General features: G+C 47.2%; 1 protein-coding gene across 6 annotated transcripts in view; it reads left to right on the forward strand.

The window, feature by feature from the left end:
- pdzd2 (PDZ domain containing 2) overlaps positions 1 to 24188 on the forward strand; it is a 599663-nt gene that overhangs the window by 457234 nt on the left and 118241 nt on the right. For all 6 annotated transcript variants that reach the window (XM_038790713.1, XM_038790714.1, XM_038790715.1 and 3 more), the window contains 3 exons: positions 6923 to 7037; positions 14223 to 14296; positions 21958 to 22174. In XM_038790713.1, coding sequence (XP_038646641.1) covers positions 6923 to 7037; positions 14223 to 14296; positions 21958 to 22174 — 406 coding nt within the window. The remainder of the gene's footprint in view (positions 1 to 6922; positions 7038 to 14222; positions 14297 to 21957; positions 22175 to 24188) is intronic.

Genomic DNA, 24188 nt, shown 5'->3' on the forward strand with positions numbered 1-24188 from the left:
TGTGGTAGAGTGCAGGATTGTAAAAGACTGCAGTCATTAAGTGATCCCAAGTAGATAACAAAAACTTATTGAAAATACTCTTAATTCCCAAAAGGTAATCTACTAAACCTCCAAACTCTCAACACAGCTTTACAACTAATACCTACAACCCTCACTAGATGCATTCCTGATACCTACAACCCTCACTAGATACATTCCTGGAGTGACTAAGTAATGACTGAGTGTTCTCAAGAATAGGACTGGATTGGGTATTAAGGGTGGACACAGATGAGAAAACCTTGGGCAGATCTTTCAGCCCCAGAAAGGAGGAAAAAATGGCAGCAACAGACTGGGCACCTATTATCCTCCATTGATGTCAAAGGATTGGAAAATTGGGCAAGGTGAATAATGATGGATTGATCTGCGACCGCAGGTCTGGCCATAATTTCCCCATTTGTGTCTGTTGTAAATAACCTTCAGTCTGCCCCCGAAGAGCTGGAAGTATCTCTTATTTCCTGAATAGGTTAATTGAAAACATCATTAACCAATCAGCTAAACCTCCACTCTTTGAATCCACTACTCTGCGGTACAAGTATGTCTTCTCGTCTTGCTAATTTTATATGTGTGTTTCCTACTTTTCAAATCCCAGTGCCAGTTTAAATAAGCTGCCTACATTCACATAACTTTTCCCAGATTACAGCTTTGCCACTCTTAAACTGACTGCTGGTAGATGTAAATCCTCAAACTACAAAAGTTTGCGAACAGTGACTCAATAACAGATAATTCTAGGGCAAAGTTTCTGATTTATTTCAATTGGTGTTGCTTTGGCATGTATATCAGCGAAAGAACATATGAATTTTCAGCAACAGGAGAGGTTCAAGGACAATATAGTGATGTTACATACTGGCAGAGACAAAAGGAAATTCTGGGTATCTAAACTAAAAACACAAAGTGCTGGAAGAAGTCAGCACCTGAAAGAAAAAAAACAGCACTCTGAAGAAGCATCCACCAGAAATATTCATTGAGCTACACATGTAGTTGCAGGATTTTGGTAAGAATTTTACTTATGACGATGGCAGTGGACGGGACCAGGAGCGGCCGTGTTTTCCACTTTTGCCTGAGATCGAATAAAACATGCGATATTACGCTGCAGGCCAATTAAGGCCAGCCAGCGTGAAATGCATCTGGATAGGCTCAGTGAGGGAAGTGGGGGTGGGGGCATGGTGGACGCCGGGTCTAATGGGCACCCAGCTGGAGGTACCTGTTTCCTGAAATCGCTGAAGACCTCAAAGGTGGCACAGGGAACTGTCTAGAATGGTGACAGCACCCAGGGGACGCACCAGGTGGGAGGGCAATGCAAGTGGGATTCAAGTCTCCCACCTCGTTCTGAAGATTGCCTTTGCGTGCTCGTTGATGGAGTGAATGCCAGGCGGCACATCTTAATGCAGTGGGATGGCAAGTGGAGGCCACCCCACCTAACCAAGAAGGCAAGGGGAGAGGTGGCAGCTGAGGTCAACAGGCACAACCTGTTGCATTGCACTTGGATTCAGCAGAGGTGAGTACTGAGTTAGCAGGGTCTAGTGTAGATAAGCATGAAAAGGTGCCCGAATCGCTCAGAACACATCTCTGCCCACGTGTGTTAACCTGAGGAAGGAGCTGCGCTCCGAAAGCTCGTGTTTGAAACAAACCTGTTGGACTTTAACCTGGTGTTGTAAGACTTCTTACTGTGCTCACTCCAGTCCAACGCCAGCATCTCCACATCATGTGTGTTAAGGCTGGGAAAGAAGATGGGCGCCCTGGGTCTATATAAGGATTAGGTGTGCAAAGGTGTCAGAAATGTTTGTATTGAATGCAGGGGTGTCCCTCAGAGCGTGAGGGACAGCATGGTTTGGTGTTGGAGGTGCAGGGATATATTTTGAATGGAGCTTTGCACTTACAGGAGAAGAGAAGCCAAATTAGTGCAGAGCAATCTGCAACTGGTGGTGGGGTGGCCAACCCGGTGATACTGACCTGCTATGAAATAGGTGCTCAGGAGCTTGAGAGAAAGAGTGGAGGAAGGGCCCCAGGGAGACGCAGGAGTTTCTGAGGAAAGTAAGAGTCCAGTCGGCAGAAGTGGGACAGGCGGAAAGTGAAATTAATGTAGTTATCCCAATCCCCATAAGGACTTCTGATAAAGAGTGTTCAGTGATCCAGCAATCACAGAGCCACTGTGATACTGTTGATATCACTCGTCCCCAGTTGCATATCAGGGACAGTGACTGTGTGATGAGTAATAATCCTTGTTTTCCTCCCTCAGATGAGCCACCCTCCAGAGACAGCCAGGACCCTCAGGACCTTCCATTACACCTGGGGAGGCACCGCTGACAGATTCACCCACATTACACCCTCTCTCCCCACAAAGCACCAGTTCAGATATAGGCACATTGGTGGGAAATAGCAGACTCAGTTGGCAATGCACATTGGTGAAGGCACATCACACTTGCATGAGCATGGTGTAGGCAGAGTGCGCCTAGGGCACTGGCATTCGGAGGATTGCTGGGGAGCAGGACCATGCTGAGTCCGAGCAGATGACAAGCCTCTGGAGTCGTCCATCAGGCGGCAGATGCTGGATGTCCAGCGGGATGCATAGGGAGTTTGAGCAGAAATCCTTGAGGATTTAAATGCCATGGTCTCTGTCATGGAGGAATCCATCCGGAACATGAGTGCTGCATTGACCCTGAGCTAAGTGCACACAGCCACCTCCATTGATAGAGTGATGACTCTCAGAGAGAGGTGGCTCCAATATCTGAATCATGTAGTCCTGGGATTGCAGCTAGATCTGCAAGTCCTCATACAATAAATGACCTCAGGAGGCTGCTCCCAGTGTGAGAGATGGATACGGCACCCAGTCTCTCAGCTAGGTTCCCGTCCATCAGTGGTGAGCAGGGAGATACACGCATACCTCACGTTGGTGGACAAGCTGCCTATCATCCCTGTGGGCTCTCCTCAAGCTCTCTGAATGAGAGCAACAGCTTCATAACCCCGATGCTGGTCATTGTGCCATCCTCCAAGCCTGCGATGTCACAGGAGTGCCCTGCCATGTTGTCTCTCAGGCGGAGTCTGCTGAGGCCCTGTCAGCCAGAGGACGACTACCAATATTACCAGGGCCAACACAACAGGGTCAGCAATCTGCCTCCAATCTGCCAGAAAGGGTTGGGGGGGGGGGGGGGGGGGGGGGGGCGGCACCGGACATCGCACTCCCAAAAGTAAGTTTAAGGCACAATAGGGACAGGAAGGGATTTGCACAGATGTCTTTAGTTGTTTTTCCTCCATAAAATGTTAGGTTCTCATATAACTGTGTCAACCACATATGTTTTGTGTTTCACTTCTTCAATGTTATACAGAGAAGCCCTGTTGGTCAGAAGCCCTGAGTGTCTATGTTTTCCATAAGATTTGGTCTCAGCAGTGCCTAGTGAAAGTTGATAGGGCAGCAAACTTTATTACAGAGGCCGTGATGCGACATTGAGCTCATGGAATAGTTTTGTCTGAAATGTTTTGGGAAGGAGGTGGTGCCGTTGGGCTCAGACAGAAGGCAAGCCCTAGCAGCCTAGCTGAAGGAATGGTGAACCAAGGCCACCCTGGTGTCCCTGCCTCCCTGAAGATTCCTCATGCCTGGCTTCTTGACCTCACCATCTGCTGGCCCAGGCTCCCCACCTGAGTTATCATTGGATTCCAGCACATTGGTCACACACGATTTGATCATTCATGAAGTGAAACCCATTCCTATTGACAAAGGCGCCTGGCTGGTCGGCTGGTATCTTGATGGCCACCTGTGTGCAATCAATGTCACCTGTATTCGGGGGAACCCTGCAATTGTCAAGAAGCCTCTGTCCCGTTCATCCTGACTGGCTTGGTATGTCCTAAAAAGAATGAATGAGCTTACCCACCTGAACAAGACGTCAGTCACCAGCTTGCAACCACCTCTCTTTATGACCCTTTCCTTCTTAGAGGAAGTGCTCCCTGCTGAATACACAATACCCATCTGCTGTTAGGCAAATGAAGCTGACGCGTGCACTGTAGGTGGCGATAGGTTGTATTTCTCAGAGTGACTTTGCAAGACTGAAAAGGGCTGAAAATATGCTGCACCATCAAAAGAAAGCAGTGAAAATGTTCACAAAACTCCAGTATAAGCCCACATCAAATTCCCACCAACTCCTCCCAACTCAGCGTGCCTTTGTTCTTTCCTCCTTTTAGCCCATCCTTGGATGACAAATCGGCAAAATGGATTGGCAGCCTGCCTGTGCACCAACATACAAATTGCAACGGCAATGCAAAATGTAAAATTCAAGTCAGTTGCTGTTTAAATCCTTTTAATTAGCTTAATTGTCAGGGAGTGAACATTCAATTCTTGTTTGAGCCTGCCAACCGAAATATCAGGCAAGCGTGCAATGATGATGGAATGTGCACCCGCTGTTTTCTCGTGCGATTTCACGCACTTCTGGGTTGGGCGCCTGCTTACACTTGGATTGTAAAATTCTGCCCTTCACATTTAAAGTATGTGTAGTTTAGTCTGTCATGAAGTTGCCTCATAACAGCAGTAACACAAATTTAATGAGACATAATAGAATGCGACCTGCCCAGCAATAGGTAGAAATCAGCCTAGCAATAGCAGTAGCCAGTATTCAAAAGACCAGAGGAGATGGTCTTTCCCAGTAATGAGATTAATAGGCATCTAGATTAAATCTGATATGAATCACATATTAGTAGAAACAGCTTACCTAGATGATGGGGACTTCAATGAGGTAGGCACATCCTAATTTCTAGAGTCAACAGATTTGATAGAGGCAGACAGCCATATACATAGAATACTGAATCAAAGGGAAGCAATGGTAGAATTGCCAGCAGCCTCAGAAGAAAGGCAGGTCAGTTTACATCTAGCAGCCTGGAAACGGCCTCTAAGTCTTAGAGCCAAGGCAGTGCAGAAACCTTCATAAAGGCTGGTTAAATATATTCGTGGGACCAGGACAAGACACTTCCTAGACCTGGTTATCATCCCTGTTTTAATTTGATTTAATTTACTTTATTATTGTCACATGTATTAGTACACAGTGAAAAGTATTGTTCCTTGCATGCTGTACAAACAATGCATACCGTACATAGGGAAGGAAGGAGAGACTGCAGAATATAATGTTACAGTTATAGCAAGGTGTAGGGAAAAGATCAACTTAATACGAGGTAGGTCCATTCAAAAGTCTGATGGCAGTAGGGAAGAAGCTGTGCTTGAGTCGGTTGGTACTTGACCTCAAACTTTGGTATCTTTTTCCTGACGGAAGAAGATGGAAGAGAGTATATGCAGGGTGTATCAGAGCTGTATTTTGTGGTAACCATGGGCAGGATTCTCCGACCCCCCGCCGAGTCGGAGAATCGCAGAGGGCCGGCATCAATCCCTCCCCCGCTGTGTCCCGAAGTCTTCCTACCGGAGATTCGGCGGGGGGCGGGAATGGCGCCGCAACGGTCGGCGGGCCCCCACCGGCGATTCTCCGGCCCGCAATGGGCCGAAGTCCCGCCGCTGTCATGCCTCTCCCGCCGGCGTTAATTAAACCACCTACCTTACTGGCGGGACCAGGCGGCGCGCGTGGGCTCTGGGGTCCTTGGGGGGGCATGGAGCAATCTGGCCCTGGGGGGTGCCCCCACGGTGGCCTGGCCCGCGATCGAGGCCCACCGATCGGCGGGCGGGCCTGTGCCATGGCGGAGGCGGAAGTGACCCCCTGCGCATGCGCGGGGATGACGTCAGCAGCCACTGACGCTCCCAATTATGCGCGGAATTCTGCCGGCCGGTGAAGTCCCTTCGGCCCCGGCTGGCGTGGCACCAAAGGCCGTTCCCGCCAGCCGGCGGAGCGCCAATCGCTCCGGCGCGGGCCTAGCCCCTCAATGTTAGGGGGCATGGAGTGGTTCACGCCACTCCATCACGCTGGGGGACCCCCCCGCCGGGTAGGAGAGAATCCTGGCCCATTATCTAGTTTTGACTTGTAGGTGATCTATTTGATTTGGATGTTGTTTAGGGAAGTGGGAAAATCTTAAGGTATTCAGGGATCGTAGATATATTTTAGAACAAGGGGTATATTCTATATAAACTGTGTGTATTTAGCAATTCATATGCTTTACTGTCTCAGCATAGCATAGTCCTGTTCATGTGTATTTGTCCTTTCTTTCATGTATCTGGCCCCGGGGTGCCTCCATGGTGGCCTGGCCTGCGATGTGAGCCCACCGATCTGCAGGCGGGCCTGTGCCGTGGGGGTAGCTCTATTCCTCTGCGCCAGCTGGTGTAACAGTCTGCGAAGGCCGGCGCGGAGATGAACCCCCCTGCGCAAGCGCTGGGATGGCGCCAGCACGCGCTGGCGCTCCAACTTGCGCCAGACGGCGGAGACCCTTCAACGCCAGTTGGTGTGGCGTCAAGCCCATTCTGCGCCGGCTGGCGTGGCGCAAACCGCTCCGGCGCCGGCCTAGCCCCTGAAGGTGCGGAGGATTCTGCACCATTGGGGCGGCGCAATGCCGGAGTGGTTCACGCCACCCCTTCGCGCCGGAGTTGCCCACCCAGCTGGTTTTCGAAGAATCCCGCCCCAGATCAGCATACCTTGTGACAAGTCTTTAATGCTGACAGCTTGGCAGTGTTTTCCCCTGACAAGGGATATCTTCAACATTTGGAAACTTTGTGGTTTTTCCTTTCTACTCCTCACCTTTTCAACCTTTGTGGTGTCTTACAGGTTTTGACCTTCCATTTTAGTTTCTCAAGAATTCCTGTTTAAAACTGTGTTGATTGGAAATGATGCCTCTCTGGCTTTATTCTAGCTGGGCAGAACAAAAGAACTGCTGAAGATTTTCTGCGGGAACTTCAAAAGTTTAATCAGAATACGTGTTAAGATTGTGCCAAGATGAATTATTTCAATTTAATTATGTATTCCAGGGTCTTGGTTTCAGCATAGTTGGTGGCCAGGATTCTGCCCGAGGACGAATGGGAATATTTGTCAAAACTATTTTTCCAAATGGAGCAGCTGCTGCTGATGGGAGACTGAAGGAAGGTCTGGAATTTGTTTCTTTGAGCCTCATTGATTATCATATTTTAATAATTGCAATGGATTAGAACAATGCAATTTTTAAAGGACTGTTTGTCATTCGTTATTTTAAATTAAAGCAAAGTACAATTAATTTCCCAAGTTTAATTGATCCTGCCATCAGTGGGCTCAATCCAGAGTTTCAAATTATGTTTATTATTTGTTTAGGTCCATTTGTTTAGGTCCATAGGGGCTGGTTTAGCACAGAGGGCTAAATTGCTGGCTTGGAATGCAGAACAACGCCAGCAGCGTGGTTCAATTCCCGTACCAGCCTCCACGAACAGGTGCCGGAATGTGGCGACTAGGGACTTTTCACAGTAACTTCATTGAAGACTACTTGTGACAATAAGCGATTATTATTATCTGATGGGCGGGATTCTCCGTTTTGCCGGTGCCCAGGGCTTTCCTGACGTCGTGGTGCTGCCCCACAATGGGAAACCCATTGACCGGCCGGCATAATGGAAAATCCCGCTTGTGGGACGGGGGAGAAATGTGACGTGGTGGGGCGGAGAATCCAGCCCAATGTCTGTTGTTCTTCCAACTAGTATCTGTTTTTAACGAATGTGACTGAATGAGCAGTAACAATTTACTTTCTGTTTTTTGAATAATTTAATCAGCTGGTACCAAGTCAGAGAAGATAGGATGACGGTCAATAGTTAATCCAGTCTGTTTGGTCATAAGAGTTCGTCAAGAAGCCAAATTGTCAACTGTTTCAAAGTTACATTAATATTAAATTACTCTGAAAGAAGATGGACTCACAAGATTTGACTTCAGTAACTTTTCTGCTGTAGCAACCTTTGAACCTATGTTGAATTCAAATTTTATTCCCATAGATAAACAGCCTGTATCATTGGCCAGAGATGGGAAGGGGGTGAGTGGAGGAGCTCTGGTCAGTTTTGGTTCTGAAGCTTTTTAAGATAATTTACAAAACGCACATCAGGTTTGTGACTTGAGCACAGGGAAAGAAACTAACTTCGACCAAGAGAGGTCGGAGGCTGAGGTATCATAACATCAAAAAACATATTTTGTGGCTTACGACCAACTTTGGTGGTTGATACTGCAGACAAGATATTAATCCAAATCTGGTGACCCCATTATTTTTAAAGCGCCTTCCAATGATCAACTTTAAAATCAGTTAAGATTTAGCTCTCTGTTAGGCTGCACCGACTTGTTCAATTTAGCTTGTTATTTTTGGCTCATTAAGAAAACCCAATAAAACGGAATGCTGACTACCTTTAAATTATATTTATAGCTTTCAGGTGCTTCAATTAAATGTGAAACCACTTGGGTTACGATTTACAGACTCTCAACGACTTAAGAATGACCCTTTTCAGAGTTGGCACTATTCGTGCCATCAAATGCCCTGGCTAGCGATAGTAAACAATTTAGTTAGGGGGATAAAATATGAAACGCTGGTTTTAATATCAGACAGCGGTCCAATAAAACCATTTTATTATAGTTGGATTCCGCAATGAACAGGAGGGATGCTTGTGTAATGCCTCATAGCATATATAAATTTGGACGTAATCCGCAGGATAATTGCAATGAATTTTAGAATCAAATATGTGGGTTTAATTTTCTTTTCTCTCAAAGCCAATTTATTACCCTTTGAACTTGGCTTTATTATCAAGTTGATGGAACTTCGCGCATGGATATTCCTCAGCTCTCTTCCTGAATGTATAGGCAGACAGCAAGAACTGTAGCAGTAATAAGTTCCACATAGCAGTCATCACTAAAACCTTTCTGCACTGCAATATCCCTATGGCACAATTCCTTTGATCAATTGTATTATTGATTCTATGAAGTAGCGAGCAAACCCATTTCAACCTGACAGTGATGGTGTCAGCATCAGCCTGAGGGGCTTATTATTAATCACCACAAAAACAATATTTTACCACGGTATCTGTTAACTTTATTGCACACAGTGAAACCCACTAACCTCCCCAGTAGCAGTGTATATCGTTTTCAGAGTATAAACACTTGCAGCATATGAAGATAATGCAACTTGGCAACAAGGTTTTTTTTCTTATCCATCTCAATTGCAGTAAAACCTAGTGCAAAGAAACGAAAACAGAATGAAATTAACTTATCTTGAACAGAGGTACTATCAAAGTGCTAATATTGTTCCTGTTAGGAGAGGGATTATTTCAAGACTACTAATTTGCGTAGAGGGTTAATGGACTAGATGGTGCACAAACCAGACTGGCTAGAGGTTTGATTGATAGTGTTCCCATGTTAGATTTTCTCAACCAGGGCAGCAATTGGGGCACAACAGTTAGTCTTGCATTTCCTAAGGGTAAGATCTGGCACAGTTCCTATTTTATAATCAAATGAATTTATATTTCACTTGTATGGATATTGAACAAGTTTAGGATTGGGTTTGACTTCAATAGCCCACCCCAATCAAATAACTAGCTGTTACGATCCCAGACCAGACCCCAATAGTGACTAAGATTCTGGACAGAAACCCCAATATTTTATTTTAATTTTGTAAGACTGTGGGAGCGATACTTCGATCCAGGATTGATTGCACAAAGAAAAAAGTATACAAACACAGTGTTAGAATCTTTAAATATCACACCCGAAAATTGCTTACAGTTGCCCCTTAAACAATATTATTCAACACAGCGAATACAATACCCTTACTTGCTATCTTTATTTCCACTTAAACAACAAGAAACAACCATCTCAGCTCTCAATCCACATTATATGCCAATGGCACAGAGGAATACTTGCTTTACAGTTATTATTTGAGAAAGAAATCCTTGACATAGCTTTACAGAAAAGATTTGACTCCTGTCAGAACCTTGGCTGTACGTCTTCAAAAGTTGTTTCAACTGGCTTGTTCCAGCTCCCCCTTGTCCTCTGACAAGTCTGCACTGCTTTAAATACGTTCATCTCGTTTAACTAACCGGTGAGAGCAGACACTTGTGCACACAGCTTCAGCCCAGAACTGAACTGAAAACGCTCTCTAGAAACGCCTGATGCCTTAGCTCCACCCAGCAATGATATCATTTAACCAAGCTGAAAGCTAATTAACTCTCCAGGGAATCCTCTTAATCAAAACAACATTGCATTAGCCCAAATGTTTTACAATGATTAACTGCACCTCTGGCTCCTAAAGGGTTTTTTGTTTTTCTAACCCAGTTTTCTTTTAAAATATGACTTCAGCAGTCAAACACTCTAACCCAGGTTTTCAAGCTTTACTTCACCCAATACTTATAATACAATATATCTGAAATTCCTGCATTCATCACACAGCTAATGTTCAGACATTTAGAAAGGGGCACTGAAGGGTAATTGAAATCTGTGGAACCTCCAAGCCCCCCCCCCCCCCCCCCCCCCCCCCACCCCCACAGCCTTCTCTATCCTCCCTGCCTTAATACCCTAAAATTCACCTTTCGGTACACTCCTGGGACTTCATGAATTTCCACTTCTGCCTACTGCAGCCTCTGTTGCTGCAGGGACTAATGATTAACTGGCAACTCTCTAAGGTGGTCTCCCTCCCGAGAGAGGGGCAGAATTCCCATTTGCAATCAGTCAACGTTCATTCGAGCGTGGAATGGCTGTGGGGGAGGCAATGTTGGTGGGGATGTGTTCCCCAAAGACTCTTTGAATGGCAGGACAGGCAACCCCGCCATTGGAAATATCCTGGTCAAGATACCGGAGCACTGCGTAAACCAGAGCAGATAGGCAGGTTTCCTTCCCTGACCAACATTAGTGAACCAGTTGGGGTTTGTGACAATCCAGCAGGCTTCATGGTTGCAAATTATCGGCCTTCTTAAATTGATTTTCACGTCTTGCCAAGGTGGAATTGAATTCACAACTTTCTAGTTCAGGGCTTTAATCTGCATTTAATTCCTCCCCGTGCTTTTATTCAAGTCATTTATCTAAACGAAAAACCAAAAATGTCCCAATGAGAGACATGGGGCACCCGATAGCTAATATCCCATCAGTCTAAAAATGGTAATTTATCCCTACCCTTCTGTCTGTGTCCCCTATAGCCATTATTCTGTGCACCCACATTCCCTGTAATATTCTCCACCTTAACCTTCATAGCAAGTCTCTCATAGAGCATCTGAATCAAGTGCCTTTGGAAATTAATTTAAACAACAAATATATCTTATTTATCATGTTGTCATTTCTGTAACAAAATGCCCTTCCCTTTGGAAATCTGTGCCGACTGTCCCTGATGGACCCTCACTATTCTCAGTCTACACAATTTCATCTATATTGTGGATCAGATGGAATGCAGAGCTCGGGGCATTGAAAGCACGTCAGGCTTGGAAACGGAGGCCCCTGCAGATATCTTATTAATGGTTATAAGAGTAGCCATCAACGCCCACACCTGAGTTCCTGATATGTATTCTTGGGGCTAATTGTAATAGCTGAGGAGGTGGTTCCCATCCATTGATCAGAAAACTGGTGACAATCGAGACACAGCCATTCGCTGGAAATGAGCAGAAACACGCAGCTTTAAAATGTTTATGCAGTTTAATGTATGTTTTGCATTGTGGATGACTTTTGGTCGGTGGTGCCTTGAGCCTTCACAGGTTTCTGTCCCTCATTTCTCAATTCCCCAAAGTTGTAATGGGTGGCAGTTCCCTGCTACTGCAGTGGAGGCAGTTCCCTGGAATTTCCTATCTCTGAGATGAATGGCAGTTTCCTGGGATTGTAACGGGTGGCAGTTTCCCAGGATTACAGGGAATGGCAGTTTCCTGGGAAACTTCCGTATGGCTCAGAAACTTGGACTAGCTACAGACACCACCTCAAGGCACTGGAGAGGTACCATTAACGCTGTCTGAGATGGATTCTCTGCATCAGCTGGGCTGACACGTACTAACACCAGCGTCCTTGAAGGAGCCAGGTTCCTGGAATTTTAATGGGTGGTAATTCCCGAGGACTGTAGTGAATGTCGGTTCCCCTGGCATTGTAATGAATGGCATTTCCTGAGGTGTTGTAGTGAATGGCAGTTCCCCTGGGATTGGAGTCTGCATGGATTTCCTCTGGGTGCTCCGGCTTCCTCCACAATCCAAAGATGTGCAGGTTAGGTGGGATTATAGGGGGAGTGGATCTGGGTAGGATGCTCTTTCAGAGAGTCAGTGCAGACTCAATGGGCTAAATGGCCTCCTTTTGCACTGTAGGAATTCTACGGTTCTATGAATGAAATTTCCCAGGATTGTAGTGAATGGCAGGTTCCCTGGGATTATCGCAAATGGCAATTCCCCAGGAATATAATGGATGACTGTTCCCTGGGATTGTGGTTGATGGAATTTCAACATTTCTTGCTCAGAATTACTTTATTTATATATATCTTGACACTTGAGCACATATTGTTTTTGTATATAAATGTATATATTTTTAATAAATTTGGAGCACCCAATTCTTTATTTTTCCAACTAAGGGGCAATTTAACATTGCCAGTCCACCTACTCTGCACATCTTTGGGTTGTGGGGATGAGACCCACGCAGACACGGGGAGAATGTGCAAATTCCACACTGACAGTGACCCGGGGCTGGGATTCGAACCCGGGTCCTCAGCGCTGTAGGCAGCTGTGATAACCACTGTGCCACCATGCCGCCCTTTTATAAATATTTTAATTAGCTTTTTAAAATTGTATTTTTACATACTTTACATTACGTATAGTTAACTAACATTTAACAATCCCTTCCACCACCCAAAAACAATTCAACTAACTAACCCCCCTTTTAGCTGCTAATTCCTTAAAGTGAGATACGTGCAGACACCATCTTTTATGAAAACCTTACTCATTCCCTCTTAAGCTAAACGTAACCTACTCTAGGCTCAGAAACTCCATTCAGTCTCCCAGCCATACTGAGGAACAGTGTGCAGAAACTAACTTGCAACTCAATAGGATCCTCCTCCTCGCCACTAGTGAGGCAAAGGCTACGACATCTGCCCCTGCCCCTGTCTGAAGCTCCGGCAAATCCGACACCCCTAATATGGCTCCCAGGGGACTGGGTTCTAGGTCTAACTCTAGCACTGTTGACATGGTGCTTGCTAAAGCAGGTGTTCCAGAATTTCCTCAGTTTTGGGCATGACCAAAACATTTGGGCCGGGATTCTCCCCTACCCGGCTGGGGCGGGGGGGTCCCGGCATGTTGGAGTGGCGTGAACCACTCCGGCGTCAGACCGCCCCAAAGGTGCGGAAGTCTCCGGTGGCGGAGACTTCGGGACACGGCGGGGGCGGGATTGAAGTCTCCGCACCTTTAGGGGCCAAGCCCCCACATTGAGGGGCTAGACCCGCGCCGGAGTGGTTGGCGCTCCGCCAGCTGACGTGAACGGCCTTTGGCGCCACGCCAGCTGGGGCCGAAAGGACTTCCCCGCTGGCGTAAGTCCGCGCATGCGCCGGAGCATCAGCATCTGCTGACGTCATCCCGGCGCATGCGCAGGGGAGGGGGTCTCTTCCGCCTCCGCCATGGTGAAGATCGGTGGGCCCCGATCGCGGGCCAGGCCACCGTGGGGGCACCCCCCGGGGTCAGATCGTCCCGCGCCCCCCCCCGGACCCCGACGCCCATCCCGCCGGTCAGGTAGGTGTTTTGATTCCCGCCGGCGGGGGGAGAGGCTTGACAGCGGCGGGACTTTGGCCCATTGCGGGCCGGAGAATCGCGGGGGGGGGGGGGGGGGGCCCGCCGACCGACGTGGCACGATTCCCTACCCTGCCGAATCTCCGGTGGCGGAGACTTTGGGACACGGCGGGGGCGGGATTGACTCCGGCCCCCGGCGATTCTCCGACCTGGCGGGGGGTTGGAGAGTCCCGCCCCGTTCTCGAACTCGTCAAATGTGTTGTGTGAACTACCTTCAATTATATTAGTGCCAACCTCACACGCGAGGCTGTTTGATTGGTTGATAACTGCTTTTCAACACTTTGAATTTTAGATTTTTTTTTTAGATTTAGATTTATTGTCATGTGTACCGAGGTACAGTGAAAAGTATTGTTCTGTGTACAGACCAGGCAGATCATTCCATACATGATCGTTGTTCCTTTACTTTTCTTCAACCAACATCATTGTGACTTGATGTTTCTAGTTTTTAAACAACGATTTAAATTAGTAGTGATGCTCATGTGGTGTATTTCTAAAAGGATGTAAATGCTCCTAAAGATTAATAGGCCTGTACTGTACTCAACAGGAGATGAAATTCTAGAAGTTAATGGGGAATCTCTGCAGGGACTAACCCATCAGCAGGCCATCCAGACCTTCAAGGTAAGACGTCTTTTATAAAACAGTAGTTTTTCTCAAATAATTTCCAAGGAAATTGGTGTTAGGCTTGTTTCTTGCTGCACTTTGATCATAAAGGTAAAAATGAACAAGAGTCTTTTTGCAAGCAGGCTGTCTAGAAATTTGTAAAATATAAACTAAGGAGCAAAAGATCAACTTTACAAATTTGCAGCTAGGTGCAGAATTTTACGCACTGAGACCATAAACATACTAAGGAATTGGGTGTCATAATCAGTGGCATAGATTTTTCTGTCTATGGTGGACAGACTTTGTTCATGGCATGCAAACCTCTATGTTAGAATTCCCGACTCCTAATGTGGAGGAGTGTCAGTTTCCTTCATCTATTTTTTGCTGTAAAGTTTTCAGTTTTAAATGTGCAGGTTGATCAACTGAATTTGCTCATTAATAAGTGGATCAATTAAAGTCTGAACGGCCAATTTTACTAATTCCTGATCCAGGTCAGGAGCCTCACACGTTGCCAGTGAATATCATGAGGTGCACACCCCATGATCTCTAATGTAACAAGAAGAGTATTTGCAGAGGTCAGCTGCCAGTAGCATGTATTCAGATACTGGCCCAAAGAGAATCAGCAATTCCTAAAGTGGTGTTCTCCCTGTGCCAGACTTTAATGTCATGCATCATGACCTTGAAAAAACCCCTAATATTTTGCCTAATTACATTGTAATTGTATTATTACATTCTGTCCAGCTGTATGTTTGAGATGCGCATGTTCGTGGATGATTGCACAATGTTCAGTACCTCTAACTCCTCAGATACAGAAGCTGTCTATGTCCACGTTGCAGCAGGACCTGGACAGGATTCAGGCTGGGGCTAATAGGTGCCAACTAACATTCACACAACTGCCAGGCAACGACAATCTCCAACAAGAGAGAACCTAACCATCTCCCCATTATATTCAAAGGCATTACCATAGCTGAATCTCTTACTATCAGCATCCTGGGGGTTATAGTGGACCAGAAACTGAACTGGGTTAGCCACTGGCTGCAAGAGCAGGTCAGAGGTTGAGAAATCTATGGCCAGTAACTCCCCTCCTGAGTCCCCAAAGCCTGTCCACCATCTACAAGGCACAAGTCAGGAGTGTGATAGAATACTCTATTGTCTGGACTCTACTCAGTTGTCTGGATGAGTGCAGCTCCAACAGCACACAAAGTTTATCACCATCCAGATCAAAGCACCTCACTTGATTGGCACCCAGCTACCACCTTAAACATCCCTCCACCACGAGTGCACAGTGGCACAGTGGCAGCTGTTTGTACCATCTACAAAATGCACTGCAGCAGCTCACCAAGGCTCCTTTGATTGCACCATCCACTGCAGTGGCCTGGCCCGCGATCAGGGCCCACCGATCTGCAGGCGAGCCTGTGTCGTGGTGGCACTTCTTCCTTCCGCGCCGGCCCCTGTAGGGCTCCGCTATGGCCGGCATGGAGAAGACACCCCGCTGCACAGGTGCCAGAATACACCGGCCGGTGTGTAAATGCGCTGAATCACGCCGGCGGTTCTGCGCATGCGCTAACTCGCGCAGTCCCTTCGGCGCCGGCTTAGCCCCCAGAAGTGCGGAAACTCCGCAACTTCCGGTCGGCCCGACGCTGGAGTGGTTCGCGCCATTTTTTACACTGACGTCGGGCCATCGTGCTGATTCAAGAGAATCCCGCCCCTGATGTCTGTAACGTTGAGCAATCTGTTGGAAGCTCTCTTATGTCATATTGATATCATTCAGATCTGTTCGCAGGTCATATACTCATTGAAACTGTGCTGAATTTGATCATCGGCTCCTTTTAAGCATGTTGCACTCCTATTCTCTGATGAATGTGCCTTGGAATGTCAACCCGGACAATAGCAAAAAGAACAAAGGTGGCCATCAAACAAGGGATTTTGAAGCAATGCCACTCCACAGACGCCATTTCCTCTCTCCACATTCATTTTATCTTTTCTGTACTTCCTTTGCCCATTTGCAACTGATTAAAGAGTACAATGTAAATGTTCGCAGCTTAAAAACATTTTTAGATTTGGGTTTATTGTCATAAGGTACAGGGAAAAGTATTGTTCTACGTACAGTCCAGGCAGATTGTTCCATACATGAAAAACATAGGACATACGATAAATACACAATGTAAATACATAGACACAGACATTGGGTGAATTCAGCTCCATGGCCGGAATTCGCCCTTCTGGGGACTAAGTCCCCACGCCGGCGGGAAACCCCGCACCAACCACTCCAGCGTCAACAGCCCCCGAAAGTGCGGAATTCTCTGCACTATCGGGGGCTAGGGGGACGCTGGAGGGGTTGGCGCCGATCCAGCCGTCGCCGAAGGGACGGCACGAGTTTGCGCATGCGCCGAAGAGCCGGCATGATCTTGCGCATGGTTCCGCGTATGCGCAGACCGGCTGGCTTATTTTGGCGCATGCGCGGGGGGTTCTCTTCTCCACGCCGGCAATGGCGGAGCCCTATAGGGGCTGGCATGGAAGGAAGAAATGCCCCCACGGAACAAGCCCGCTCGCAGATTGGTGGGCCCTGACCGTGGGCCAGGCCACCGTGGGGGCCCCCTGGGGTTGGATTCACCTGCGCCCAGCTTACATCTCAGTGAGCACTATGCTCACTGTTTGGTTCGGACGTCTGTTTTTCACTCATATGAGATAATATGCGTTCTTGGCTTGGATTTTCCTCCTCGCAGCAGGTAGCAGAGGTGAGGAAAATTCCAAGCCTCTCCCGCCCGTTGCGTGAGAAAATAACCATAAGGATGGGATTTTGTGTGTGTGCATGTCAAACAGTCTGCATGCCCCACCCATGCCATCTTACATCCCCATCCACCCTCCAAAGCCCCTCATTCCCCCCATGTTATACTCTCAAACAACCTATATAAAAAGCATAGAATCACTACAGTGCAGAAGAAGAGGCACAAGAATGTGGCGATTAGAGGATTTCCACAGTAACTTCATTGCAGTGTTAATGTAGGCCTACTTGTGGCACTAATAAAGATTATTATTATTGATGGACCATTTGGCCCATCAAGTTTATACTGATCCTCTGAAAGAACACCCTACCTAGGCCAACTCCCCCAACCCATCCCCATAACCCAAAAACCCCATCTAAACTTTTTGGTCACTAACAGGACAAACCATATTTGGACTGTGGGGAAAAATCAAAGCACCCAGAAGAAACCCACACAGTTATGGGGAGAACATGTAAATTCCACACAGACAGTGGCCCATAGTTGGAATTGAACCCAGGTCCCTGGCTCTATGAGGCACAGTGGTTATCACTGCTGTCTCATAGCGTCGGGGACCCAGGTTCAATTCCAGCCTCAGGTGACTGTATAGAGTTTGCACTTTCGCCCCGTGACTATGTGGGTTTGTACTGGGAGCTCCAGTTTTCTCCCACAGTCCAAAGATCTGCATGTTAGGTGGATTGACCCCTCACCCTCGTCCTGCAACCCCACCCTAAGGGGCAATTTAGCATGGCCAATCCATCTAACCTGCACATCTTTGGATTGTGGGAGGAAACCGGAGTTCCCGGAGGAAATCCACGCAGACATGGGGAGAATGTGCAAACTCCACACAGTCAGTCGAAGTCGGAATCAAACCTAGGTCCCTGGCGCTGTGAGGCAGCAGTGCTAACCACTGTGGCGCCGTGCTGCACATTTCCATAAGATGCTTGTATTTTCAGCCAATTTGAACGATCTGGATGATCAACTATTTTATTGGGCTGTAGTAAAAACAATTTTTATGAATTAATAACTTTCTAAAAGCTGTTTTTACATATATTATTGTCACTATTTGGTTCATTGCTTCTATTCACCTTATTGTGGGTGAATGGGCATGAAAGTGTCATAGCCTGGCACAGGGGACATGAGGGACCATAGGGGTTGTTTGGGGGGCATATTTGGCATAGGATGAGAGGCTTTGGGGTGGCATACCTTGGCATGGGGGCATGAGGGGCAGCAGTAGGGTCTGGGAGAGGGATTGCAGATGAAGCTAACCACCGGAACTCATGCCTACAGTGAAATCCGGCCTCAGATAGCATTGTCCTTCTCTCAAGTCATCTTATGATCCAGGGGCTGTGAGTGAGTGCCTTCTGCCCTCAGGGTATCCCCTCACCTCCCTCTTCCCCACCCCCACACCCCATCCCATTCAGGAACCACCAAATTCCATTTGGAGGAGCAACTTTTATAATAATTAATCAGGTTGAAATTTCCGAGGAAAATTTTTTTCAAAAACATGTAGATTAATTAGGCGCCAGCGATGGCAAGATAGTGAAAGGAAAGAAGTGCTTCCTCCTCTAAAAGTTATTTGCAAAGATTTGCCTGAGTTCATAAACTGGAATTTATTTTACATTGTATTATAATAATATTAAAAGGCTGTAAAATATAGATGGGTGACATGTGTGTACGTGGTATTGCCAAAGTACTGGAGACTGGAAAACAGAAAAAGTCTGAAGCAAGTTCCGAGAGAGGGTGGAAAGGTTCGCCACATTCTTCTCAAAGCTTGGTGTTCAATGTTGTAGTTTGGTAAAATAGTTACCAAGTCACCAGTGCCTTAAATGGAGTATGGAGTCAGGAGCTGGAAATGGTTCTTGTTCACAATCATTTTCTAAGTCCAGGAAAGGAGGGAAAAGCCAGGGGGAAAGGCAATCTGGTCCTGACCCTCACTTTTGTGTGAATTGCACCTATGCCAGCGAGGAGTGTGCACTACTAACGAGAAATGCAGGGTCAGTCAATTCCTGAGCTTGGCCCCGGTCCCCTCCCCCTTTCTTGATGAACAGGACATGGGCCGAGTCTGTGTCTCCCCAGCTCTGCTCCTTAAGTGAAAAGGCAATAAATGTTTTATTAGTTTAGCTCTGCCGCGCTGCACCTTTTAAGGGTTATTTTTATTAATTACTCACTTTACTATTATCAGTTTATTGCTATATTTTTTGCCCGGCAAGTTGTTTGAATTTTCTTCTTACCTTAATTTTTGTTGAAATGCGTGTTCAATGTTGTGTCAAAGCAGATCTCAGGCAGCTGCTGCTGGGTTTTTTGGCTGAAGGGGAATGAGAGGCTCTCAAGAGTGGTTGCTTTTTGGAAGGCCGGCAGAAGAGGTTATGGTTGCTCCAATATTGAATAGGGCCAGGTTCAAAGAAGCAGAGATGGTTGTATAACATGAATGACCAAGTTGTGTGCAATTGCCTGTCACAATTATGGTTGTAAAGTTATTATTTTGATAGGCTTTAGGAACAGAGATGTTGGGTATAAAAGCCAAGAGGTTTTGCTGAACCAGTTCGACCCCATTGTGTCCAATTCTGGGTGTTGGGAGGATGTGAAGGCCCGCCATGAGTTCCAATGAGATTTACTAGAATGGCTCCAAGGCTGAGGGATTCCAGAGAGTGGTTAGGATTTTTTTTAGTTCTTTCATGTGATGTGGGTGTGGCCAGCTAGGCCAGAATTGCTTCCCATTCCTAAAGTGGCGGTGAGTTGCCTTCTTGAACCGCTGCTGTTCCTATGGTGTAGGTACACCCACAGTGCAGTTAGGTAGGGTGTTCCAGATTTGACCCAGCGACAGTGAAGGAACAGCAATGTATTTCCAAGTCAGGATGATGAGTGACTTGGAGGGGAACCTCCAGGTGGCAGGGTTCCCAGGTATCTGCTGATCTTCTGCTTCTAGATAGTAGTAGTCGTGGGTTTGGAAAGTGGTGTTGAAGAAGCCTTGGTGAGTTTCTGCAGTAGATCTTGTAAATGGTCCACACTTTGCATCGGTGGTGGAGGGAGTGGATGTTGAAGGTGCTGGAGGGAATGCAAATCAAATTGATTGCTTTGTTCTGGGTGGTGTTGAGGTTCTTGAGTGTTAAAGAAGCTGCATTCATCTAGGCAAGTGGAGAGTATTCCATCACACTCCTGACTTGTGCCTCGTAGATGGTGGGCAGGGTTTGAGGAGTCAGGGGATGAGTTACCCATCACAGAATTCGCAACCTCTGACCTGGTACAGTAGTTACATGATTCATCTGGCTAGTCCAGTTCAGTTAAATGTTGATAGTGGGGAATTCAGCCATGGTAATGCCATTGATTGGCAATGGGATATGGTTGGATTTCTCTTGTTGGAGATGGTCACTGCCTGGTACTTGTGTGACGTGAATGATATTTGTCCCTTGTCAGCCCAGGCCTGGATATTGTCCTGGTCTTGCTGCATTTGGACATGGACTGCTTCCGTATCTGAGGAATCACGAATGGTGTTGAACATTGTGCAGTCATCAGCGAACATCCCCACTTCTGGGGCGAAATTCTCCGGGCCCCCACAGGGTCGGAGAATTGCCCGGCACCGGCGAAAATCCTGCCCCCGCCATGGCCGGAATTCTCCGCCACCCAGGAATTGGCGGTGGCGGGAATTGCGCCGCGCCGATCGGCGAGCCCCCTGCGGCGAATCTCCAGCCCGCGATAGGTTGAAGTCCCGCCGCTAAGAGGCCTCTCCCGCCGCCATGGTTTCAACCACCTCTGGTGGCGGCGGGATCGGCGGCGCGAGCGGGCCCCCGGGGTCCTGGGCGCGGGGCGATCGGACCCTGGGGGGTGCCCCCACGATGGCCAGGCCCGCGATCGGGGCCCACCGATCGGCGGGCGTGCCAGTGCCATGGGGGCACTCTTTTTCTTCCGAAGCCACCACGGCCTCCACCATGGCAGAGGCGGAAGAGAACCCCCCTACCGCACATGCGCCAGTGGTGACGTCAGCGGCAGCTGACGCACCGGCGCATGCGCGAACCGGCGAAGGCGTTTTGGCCAGCCCCGGCCAGCCAGTGTCAAAGGCCGTTGCCGCCGGTTTTGGCGCCAGTCGGCGTGGCGCCAACCACTCCGGCACGGGCCTAGCCCCCAAAGGTGTGGAGAATTCCGCACCTTTTGGGATCCTCGACGCCGGAGTGGTTGGTGCCACTCCGCTACGCCGGGACACCCCGCCCCGCCGGGTAGGGGAGAATCCCGGCCCTGATATCATGCTGGACAGAAGGTCATTGATGAAGCAGCTGAAGATGTTGGGCTTGGGCACTACCCTGAGGAACTCCTGCAGTGATATCCTCAGACAGAGATGATTGGCCTCCAACAATCACAACCATATTTCCTTTATGCCAGATATGACTCCAATCAGTGGAGATTTTAATACCCGAGTTCAGCTCTTTTGTGTATGTTTGGGCTGTGGCTATATTGAGATCAGGAGCTGTGTGAACATGAAAATTACGGAGGATTAAAACATGGCTGGCGCCACAATGGAGTCGGTCAGGCTAGGAGTACAGGATGCGGGCTCACGGCCCAAACTAACCTGCACCCTTAAAAGGCAGTCGCAAAAATAAGAAGCCTTGAGACCAGCCAGCCATTTTTAAAGGGGTCTGAAGTCATCCTGATTCAGCAAAAACAGAGGCCTTTATCTTCAAGCTGGCTTCCAATGAGATGGCCTCTTTTGAGCGTGTGCTTAAAATATTTTATTAATTGCAAAGACTGGCAAATCGGAGATAATATGGATCAGGTTCCTTAGCCTCCATGGCAGATATTCCAATTCGCACTCCAATTCAACAAGACTTTGCGTTGGGATCATATTCTCACAAAATGTACCCTTAGGTCTGCTAACTGATTCATTCATTTATCTATTCTAACATGTATATTTTCCCCCAATAGCAACTGAAGAAAGGAGTAGTGACGCTCACTGTTCGTACCAGGTTGCGCAGTCCTAGCCTTACTCCTTGTCCCACTCCCACATTATTGAGCCGGTCCAGCTCTCCCAATTCCAATACCAGTGGCGGGACTCCAGTACCAGGGTCAGAAGAAGGAGATTGTTATCGCAAGGGACCAGGGCCGAAAGATCGTATCATAATGGAGGTGACATTAAAGAAAGGTAATGCTAATGATGAGACGGCCAACAAAATGGCTAAAACTGTAAAGGTTACATGGACTCTAGGGACAGGTGAAACATCAGAGAAGGGACAAAGGTTATGTGGTACTCTGGAAGAAGCCTTTGTGGGTATTGATTGTAGCAAAGAAACATCTGAGACTCCTCATCCAACTCTGGTTGCAGGTAGTTGTGACTGAGGTCCAGTTTTGAATAGGTGAGGGCCCCATACTTGGTTAACTTCCCCTTCAGCTATGCTTTGAAGCTTAGTTGCACCTTTTTTCAGCTCACACCATTGCCTGAGCTATCTCAATAGCTTTTTCCAAAGTAATCGTGGTCTTTACCAGAAGATTCTTCTTGATATTAAGGTTATGGATCCTACAAACCGGCTGGTCTCGCAACAGGTCGCGAGCGTGGGACCAAACTTAGCAAGCTGGCTATGAAGGCCGAGACAAATTTTTCATGGCCCCTCACTGCAGAGTTGAACTTATAACATTGGAGGATAATTGAGGGCTTTGGATTGTAATGTTCTTTAACCAATTTCACTATCTGGTCAAAACGAGTCGGGTGCCTCCGGGGACGTGAGGTTCCTAATAAAATTACACTTTTGGAGCCCGCAAACTGTCAGAAGCATCACCTTCTGCTTGACCTCACCTGTGATATCAGTCGCAGTAACGATGAATCGGAGCCACCGATACTGACTCCATTGACTCAACCCCTTGGTCAAATGGGTCTAGTTTCCCAATGATAGGCATTTCCACTCATGGTTTAAATGATTCCAACTCCTGCTGGAGCTTATCTACTTTCTCAAATGTTCGTTCCTCCCGCCCTCAATTCACAATGGCTGTATGGCCAATATGTGGCTCCAGACATACATTGTATGTAAAGAAAGGGATTTATTGATGAAAACGAAAGGCAGTTAGATAATAGGCCCAGAACACTATACAACGGGTCTTTACTCTTCATCTCCTTCGTCCCCTGCCGTACCAACTCCCCATTGGCTGGCGTTCATGCTCTCCCGCGCAATTGGCTCCAAACCAGTCACATGGTCCATGAAGCCTGCCCGCCCCCTTAAAGGGACCATATTACCACAGGTTGTAAATATATACTCATAACCATAAGTATATGATTTTATTTAACCATCCCAATCCCCGATTTCAAAATATCAGCGCCACCATGCAAAAGAATGGATGAGATAGAGAGAAGCTGAGAAAGATCTATTCAGGGGTCAAGCTAACAGAGAGCATATAACTGAGGTGTACTGAGTTGTGCTTTTCTGAATGCATGTTCCCCTGACAGTGAGCATCATTTGCTAGGACTGAATATCGGAAATAAATAATAATAATAATTAAAAAATCAAACTAATTTTCCATTCATTAAAATTAAAGGCCAAAGAATTGCAATGAATGTGTGCCCAAAATTCCCATCAGGTCCTCACCTAGATGAAGTACCACACTGGAAGTGTGAATTAGAAAAATTATCCTTTAGTTGTATGTGTGTCTGATCTTGTGTCTAATTCGGTCTACTCCAGATGTTCCCAGCATCACAGATGTCAGTCTTCAGCCAATACGATTCACTCCACATGATATCAAGAAACGGCTGAAGGCACTGGATACTGCAAAAGCTATGGGTCCTGATAATATTCCGGTAATAGTACTGAAGACTTGTATTCCAGAACTTGCCACACCCCTAGCCAAGCTGTTCCAGTACAGCTACAGCACTGGCATCTATCCGGTAATGTTGAAAATTGCCCAGGTATGTCCTGTACACAAGAAACAGGACAAATCCATCATCAGCAAAATCATCAACAGTGCTATCAAGCGGCACTTGCTCAGCAAGAATCTGTATATGAGTGCTCAGTTTGGGTTCTGCCTGGGTCACTCAGCACCTGACCTCATTACAGCCTTGGTTCAAACATGGAAAAAAGAGCTGAATGCCAGAGGTGAGGTGACTGCCCTTGGCATCTGACCGAGTATGGCATCAAGGAACCCTAGCTAAACTGGAGTCAATGAGAATCAGG

The sequence above is a fragment of the Scyliorhinus canicula genome, chromosome 3 (genome assembly GCF_902713615.1).
Source record: "Scyliorhinus canicula chromosome 3, sScyCan1.1, whole genome shotgun sequence".
Taxonomy (NCBI): Eukaryota; Metazoa; Chordata; class Chondrichthyes; order Carcharhiniformes; family Scyliorhinidae; genus Scyliorhinus; species Scyliorhinus canicula.